The 7,557-nt window shown below is 37.5% G+C and overlaps 1 protein-coding gene across 3 annotated transcripts; it reads right to left on the bottom strand.

The window, feature by feature from the left end:
- Nucleotides 1-1,214: 1,214 nt before the first annotated feature.
- IntS3 (integrator complex subunit 3) lies at nt 1,215-5,860 on the bottom strand. 3 transcript variants are annotated; one of them, XM_018019681.2, is made up of 10 exons: nt 5,753-5,860; nt 4,737-5,335; nt 4,096-4,657; nt 3,823-4,018; nt 3,281-3,419; nt 2,653-3,192; nt 2,485-2,578; nt 2,045-2,412; nt 1,386-1,965; nt 1,215-1,289 (listed from the first exon to the last, which is right to left on the bottom strand). In XM_018019681.2, the coding sequence occupies exons 1-10, from the start codon at nt 5,825-5,827 to the stop codon at nt 1,215-1,217; spliced, it is 3,228 nt and encodes a 1,075-aa protein (XP_017875170.1). In that variant the 5' UTR covers nt 5,828-5,860. The 3 variants fall into 3 exon arrangements, with proteins under 3 accessions (XP_017875170.1, XP_017875168.1, XP_017875169.1); XM_018019679.2 differs by having other exon boundaries at nt 3,281-3,446; nt 5,753-5,827; XM_018019680.1 differs by having other exon boundaries at nt 3,281-3,443; nt 5,753-5,827.
- Nucleotides 5,861-7,557: the final 1,697 nt, after the last annotated feature.

Genomic DNA, 7,557 nt, shown 5'->3' with positions numbered 1-7,557 from the left:
TTAATTAAGAACATACTAATCTTGTCAATGTAAATATATCATAAATACATTGCAAACACTACGACTACAAATGATATTAATCGTATTTTACTTTTGTCTTTGTCAACGTCATAAATTCGTGTATGCATAAAATACTCATGGCAACGTAAAAATATTTACCGTTTTGAAGAAGAAGCTCTTAGAAAAATATTAGACAACCTTCCATTGTGTAAAATATAAAAATTCTTGCGTCTTCAGAATGATTATGCTCACTAAGCGCAGACGTAAAATACATTTGGTCGTAAAACTGTACGCTTCGTGCTAGAGCAAGGCATTGATACATCCTTGTTCTCCTGCAGAAGGTCCTTAATTCTAATAAAAAGCTATCGTCGACTTGTACAAATTGCGTTCACAATTTATGGCAACGAAAGTAACCATCTCTTTATGTCGTTAATTACTTTGTGAAACGCAAGTCTTATCGATAATAATAATCGCACAATGAAAAAAAAAGTAAAATAAATTTAGACAATAACGTTAATTACGCTAATCGCAAAATTAGTAAACAAGTTATTGGTAAACCTAAGCACGATCGTGCCTGCAATCTTTGTCGTCAACCACAAAAATTTAACATGGGTAACAGATTTTCATTTCATTTCCCTTGTCGAAGAATAATGATGACGAAGAAATATTTTGTATTCTTATCCAATGTTGCCAGATTCAATTTTCAACTCGATGTATATTTAAGAGCGTATCAAAATAATTTAATTTATGACTAGTTTCGCCTCTCGGTAACCATTATCTGACAGACGAATAATAAAAGACTCCTTACTCTCGTAAACAGAATTCAGAGTATTGATCTGCCAGGACAAGTCAATCTGTCACATGTAATTTACCTAGAAAAGCTATAACCAGTATTTCTTAATTTTTTCTTCACATTAAATATCACATACATTCTAAATAGAATTTTTATTAGAATGTGTTTGACATAACTAATGGAATCAATGGAAATAGAGAATCTGGCAACATTGTTAACGTACAGTGTCTGCGAAATGTATGTAAGATCCTTATGACCGATATTGTTTCGCATCCACTTTCGACATACATACATACGATATTTACAAATCGCGCTAGATAATTCTATTACGTATACTATATTATCTTACTATTCTTAAGGCTAATTTAGCTTGCTGCACACACGTGACGTGGTCCATGTGACATCTGAAGACACTGGGTGGTCAGTCGCTGTCGGAGCCCACTGGATTAAACTTTTTTCTCTTTTTTGCTTGCTTTACATTCACGAGTCCTTCTTCCTATGCCATTAAAAGATAAAAGTAGCAATAATACGTAATAGATACAAGTGCAAAACGCATTCAATAAACAGTTTGTTAATTCATTACAAAACTTACCTCGCTACTGGATGTACTGTCGATTTGATACGATACGCGAGGTGGCGGCCTTTTGGAACTAGACCTTTCCCTCGTATTAGCACCAGTTTTCCTCTGACCTCCTTTACTACCAGCACCTCCACCACCAGCCGATGCCGCCGCATGCTTTCGCGCTGAACTTGTCGGCGGAGGTGGTGGAGGTTCATTCTCTTCATTAACTTCTGCGAGAGCGAACAAATCTCCGTAACTCTTTCTTAGCGAATCGCTACTGGCTGCTTGTGCTTGTTGCAGTGCTCTTTGCATTCCTTCAGAATGGTAAAGTTGCAATTCGGCGGATGATGTGCAATGTTGTCGCAACTGATCCAAGTGGCCGAGAACTTGTTCGCCAGTAGGCGGGCCAGGTTGTTGATTGTGTTTAGCGCCAGATCGTTTCCGTTTGTTTGGGCTTGTAGCAGGGTAACGAGTACTCAAAAGATTCGCGAGTAATTCTCCTAACTTTTCTTCGTAATCGCGACACCAATAACGTAATGCCGCTACAACAAACATGTCTCCGTCCACGTTTTGTCGTGCTAGGAGTTGTCGCAGAAGTTCCAACGTTGGCCTTTGTTAAAAAATTGTTAATGTTACATTACACTTTCAATGTCAATCATTTAATTAATCCTAGTTAACAATTTGCTTACTTTTCTTGCTTAAGCATAAACAGTATCGATGTCAACGCTTCTGCGTGATCGCGAAATTGTAATTTAGGTAAAACAGGCAGTACATAATCGATTGGGAAGTCATGGGCAAAGATAAGTTGCCAAAAACAATATTGTTCGAACGTTTCCCAATTTAAGCTTGCCGTCAACAACGACGTAAACGATTCCTTCTTCAGCATTTTTAAATGTCCTTGCATTATTTGACATACTAATTCTTGTAATTGGCATGCATCAACAGTCGACACGACCAAATGCAGTAACTGAACATTTCCAAGAGTCACATTTTGAAATCCCATATATACATCAGGCACAAGATAACATAGCATAAATATGTTGTCTTCATGGCAGAGCTGGAAATTTTTTTTATAATCAATACACATACGAAAACAGTAAAGTCACGTTTAAAATGACTGAATACTTACTTTTAAATCCGATACTAAACACGCATCCAATTTTTTCTCTCGATGTGCACAAAAATCTTTATATACCGATGCTTTAACATCGTTTAGCACATTGCTATGAAAAAATAAAATCCTTTAATGACAAGTAGTTTATTTTTGTAAAAACTTCGTACACGTTCCATTACAAACCTTGGTTCACCTTCCCGCTTCTCTTCTTCTCTGCCCCAGACTTTCAAAAAATAAAGTAACAGGTAACCTATCCTTGGTTGAACATTCTGCATCTCTGCAAGTACCCTAGCTAACAGTTTCCGCCTATTGTCCTCTTCTTTACACAACTGAAACTGATTTCGAAACATAACAAACAACGGCGTGCTTATACTATCAGTCAAGGCTTCTTCATTCAAGTTATCTGATGGAAATATTTGGGATGTAATTTGTGAGGATAAGATAGTTGATATGCAAGAAGCCAATGCCGATATAGTTTCCGCGTCTATTTCATCTTCTACAACCATTTGTACTATCCTCTCCATCATTTGACACCTCACTTCATTATCTGTTTCACTGTGCAAACTTTCTACAGCAGTCCTTAACTCCTCTGGTTCTAAAATTAAATTTAACTGGGATGTGATATCTTCTTTCTTCACAACACAATTTGCATTTTTTTGTTCGTTTTTCAATTTCACATTTGCTAATGGAACATCTTCTTCATCTTCCTCTTCAACTCGTATTCTGTAGCATTATATTTAATGATGTTTATATTATATATTGTTATAATGGCAAATGAAGTGTTATACAAAGAACATGATATATCTATTACCTTAATGGCATTTCTTCTTCTTCATCACTGAAAGCTGGTTCTGGATCTTGATTTACGTGATTATTCTCGACTGCTGTAATTACTGTGTTTTCCAATGTAGCTCCAGACGTAAGATCCTTATGAAGATCTTCCATTTTACCTGAATATACAGGAACCTTATTTCCTGCTTAAAAAGATCATGCGAAAACCAAAGTTAGTAAGCAATGAATGTGCTATGAGCGTGGAAGAAAGGTGAATGATAAAATTTGTTAAAAGAAAAAGACCGAGAGATGAATTGTAAACCATGACTTGTTAAGAACCATAACACAAAAGCCCAAAATTAATTTTCAATTATTATATCCCTTTCATATTTACATTTGCATGTATATATGTATGTACAAAAGATGAAAACTTACGTGTGTACATGACATGAAATTTAATAGAATGAGTGTACCTAATGCCTTATATGTGTGTGCAATAGTGAACTATCTTCATCTTCGATGCTCTAATATCTAACAATTTATGATTCACTAAGCATGCAAAACTTTATATAATAATTTTACCAGGATCTACATTAGGTGGTAAGCAGAACTCTTTAAACGTTTCCCTTATTTTGCTCCTCAATTCGCGATCCAATTTGGGACTGTCAAATAACGGATAGAGACTTGGCAGAACTCGTTTTTCCAAAATTTGTCTCAACGATGAAAAAATTCCATTTCTAACCTTCTCCGTCAAAGGTGGATAGAAATTTGGTATTATCTGCAACCAGTAAATATATTTAAGTCACTTTTGCCGTTAAATAATTTCGATAAGTTGCCAAGATAAACATCACTTACTCTGCATAAGAAGTCTAATAACGTGGCAGTGACTGGTGGATGGGATCTCATAGAGTTGTGCATGACGAGAATAGCGGGTTCAATGTTCATAATATTATCTTTCTCAGGTTCAAAAAACAACCAATCGTAAAATAAAGCCAGCTTGGCGTTACTAGCCGCCACTGTTGATGTACAAGTTGTAAATAACCATCCTATTACCGCCCATCGTGGTATAATGTCTGAACACAGCAATTCGTTTGTTGGATGAATAACACCAACGATAAACCTTATAAGGTCACATCTCAAAGATTGTGATTCTGGTGTAGCCAGGTACTGCCTTTGAAACCAATCTTGGTATCGTTTATGATTACCAAAACGCACTTGACTGGTCAAAAATACTAATTTCCTTTCCATATCCGGTGTAAGTCTAGATTGTAAAAACCTTCTAGAAGTTCTAGTTTGTAGAAGTTGAAGGACACCAGTAAACGTTGGACAAAGAGATTTCGGATTGTAAAGTACGTCTTTCCACAGCCCTTCAAACTCAGATATCCGTGCTACATTTTGTAATAAGCGTACCAAATCCCTGTAAACGTAAAAAATTATTTTCTTGATTATTCTTTCATTCTCGTTGCAGAACAGATGACAAGAGTCAGATCATTTACCTTCCAATGGCCATACAGTCAACCATACGTTCTTTTATTAAGGACACAGTGAAGTTAACTTCTTTTTGACGTAAACCAGATAGATGAGGTGCATTATGATCTTCTATTAGTCTTAAATACGTGTAAACAACGGATGCTACTAAAAAAGGAAACTTATCCAGCCAAGGTCGATTCTCTTGAAAGATGTCTAAAAGTGCATCAACTAGAAACAAATTTCGTGGTGATATATCTCCACCAGCTGCATGCCTTAATAAACTTAAACAAAAATTATCCACACTAGATACACTGGTCCTTATCATTTCCTTCAACAGCCATAACAATTGATTTTTGGTCACATCATTTAGTCTCAGGTATCTTTCAAGTACTAATTGATTAAGATGGCCTAACACTATACCAAGACCGTCTCTTGTAATTAATGTCAAGTCTCTATAACTTTTTGCAGCACTTTGAGGATCTGTCAGAATAACCATCAACAACCCCAATGAAACTTCTTCGTGTATCTTGTCCTTACACACAGCATTGTTCAATGTATCGTGGGCTTCTTTTTCTGAGAGTCCTGTAGTCAAGTTTTGAAGTACCATGTAACATCTTTCAAATTTCTGAAAAGAAAAAACATACTCTTCAACATAGACTAACAACAAAGTATTCTTTATTAAAATACAAAATAAATTTGAAGAACAGAAATGAAAAATCAATTGTAGTATTGTCCTACTAATAAAAACAAAAGATTTTTACACTTTTTGATAGAGAGAAGTTTCAGATCTAGCATTACATCAACAAACTTCCTTAACACATATGAGCATCTTGCCATTCCTCCCAAATCTGAGGGAGCATGTTCCATCAATGGAAGGGAAGAATGAATTTCACAAATATGCAAATGATTCGAATATTGCCGCTAAGACGCGTGGTTCGACGTGTGGCGCTGCGCGGTCAGCGACGTGCGCGACCGTCGCAACAATGGCGGAACCCCTAGCACCCGATACGTATCCAGTGACTATTTCAAATATTTATGTTACCTCTTCCAAGTCGTCCTTATTCTCTATGCAACTCGTGCTGAGTAGCCGGGACGCAGGAGTTTTCGTCTGTTCCATAGCTGCTAACTGGCCTGCGGCCGTCCCGTGAACGTTATTCCAGGCCCTGTTGAGCCCTCAGCCCTCAGCCCTGTGCCCCTGGCCGCTTGTGCTCGCCTCCGTGCATCATGATCGTCTCACTGCCTGTTCGCTCTCTATCTCTCTCTCCTTCCCCACTCTTTGTCTCTCGCGCGGTCTCTTCACTCTGTTTATTCACCACGGACCTCCCCGACTCCCTCAACTGTCCCGATGCGATTGCGCATTGATACATGCGCCTCGTCGCTTGTCGACCTCACTTCGTGACGTGATCGCTCCCCACCATCGTCCCCAATCACCGGCTGGATCACCGTACACACTGACGGGCATTGGTGGGGCACCATAGTAAAGTAGTGCGTTTTACAGGTACGTATTTATTAAGGGCGCGTATCGCAGAGGACGGTCACCTCGAGATGTCTGAACTTCCTCGCCAGTGTGCTCATGTGCTCATTGCCAGTGTGCTTGAATTTTGTTTAAAAGAGTTTTAGCCTTCCCGCGTTTAAACAGATTTTTTAAGATATCACAAGATTGCGTATTGATTATTTCTTTTTTAGAGGTGTTACTTACAGAACTGTATTCAACCGTACATATTTATAAGTGTTTCGTACTTTTAGTTCTTTACGCAAAAACAACGCTTATTATAGGTAGTTGCCTACTTGTAAACATACAGTGTATGTATAATGCATTAATATTAATATATATGTGACTACAGTACAGACACGACACAGCAAACAGACTGTTAAAATTCTCATTCATACAATGAAAATTATGTGGATTAGTTCTTTAATAAAGGCATAGAAAAATTAATCAAATATGACAAAGTGTTGCATACATCTGAAGGTTACAATTTAAGGAATAAGAATTTTTAGGTAATATAATAATTGTTACGACATTCAAATGTAAGAAAATAACTGAATACAATAACAAAGAATATGCTATTACATATAAGTCGTCTAGTATTTATTTGTGGAAAGAGAGCTAGTACCACGAGGTTATCAGCATTCTGACTTCAAATTACGTTGAATACTTTTATAAAAATAATTTTGTCGTAACAATGAAAACGATACGATGTTTAGAAACATACTTTACAAACGACCGTGTAAGTTCATTGTCAAAAGTTCATGCATTCTGAAAAACAAGTGCATAAGGCTCCTCGAGAGAAGTTACTCTCATAAAAATTGCGAAAATTTTAAGCACCAGGGTGCAATCTACCACACGCATTGATGCATGTCGTACAAGCCTGCGATTTTAAGATGCGCTTGCGCCGATCACGTACGCACGAAGAGACTAACCGACTAATCACATTGGGTATTTGGGTACCCCGTACCCCGGCCAGCCACGCTTTCCGCTTTTCGTTTCATCGCGATACTTGGTGAACGTCTTTACGTTTTTTTCCCGAATTCTTGTTATTCTGTGCTCACGAATCTCACACGAACACTCTGCTCCTTGTTCATTCGTTATAATTGTTTTAGTAAAAACGTTCCAACGGACACGTAAAATCACTGCACACCGATATGTTCGTTCTACGTCAACCTAACCCCCAATGATTACGAACCACAGACCTGACATTCCATTACGGTGTATAAGGCTTTCCTCCAGGTACCTGTGGTGCTACAACCCCATTTTCCTTTCTCTTTCTTCTTTTAATGCTCACTACGTAATCACTTCTAGCATTTTTCGTTATTTGATTATGATTGGACTCCAGGTCATTTCTT

This window comes from Ceratina calcarata, unplaced genomic scaffold (genome assembly GCF_001652005.2).
Source record: "Ceratina calcarata isolate Rehan_Ccalc_2016 unplaced genomic scaffold, ASM165200v1 scaffold2.2, whole genome shotgun sequence".
In the NCBI taxonomy this organism is placed as follows: Eukaryota; Metazoa; Arthropoda; class Insecta; order Hymenoptera; family Apidae; genus Ceratina; species Ceratina calcarata.
The sequence above is the reverse complement of the archived record's forward strand: the minus strand, read 5'-3'. Positions and strand labels throughout refer to the sequence as shown.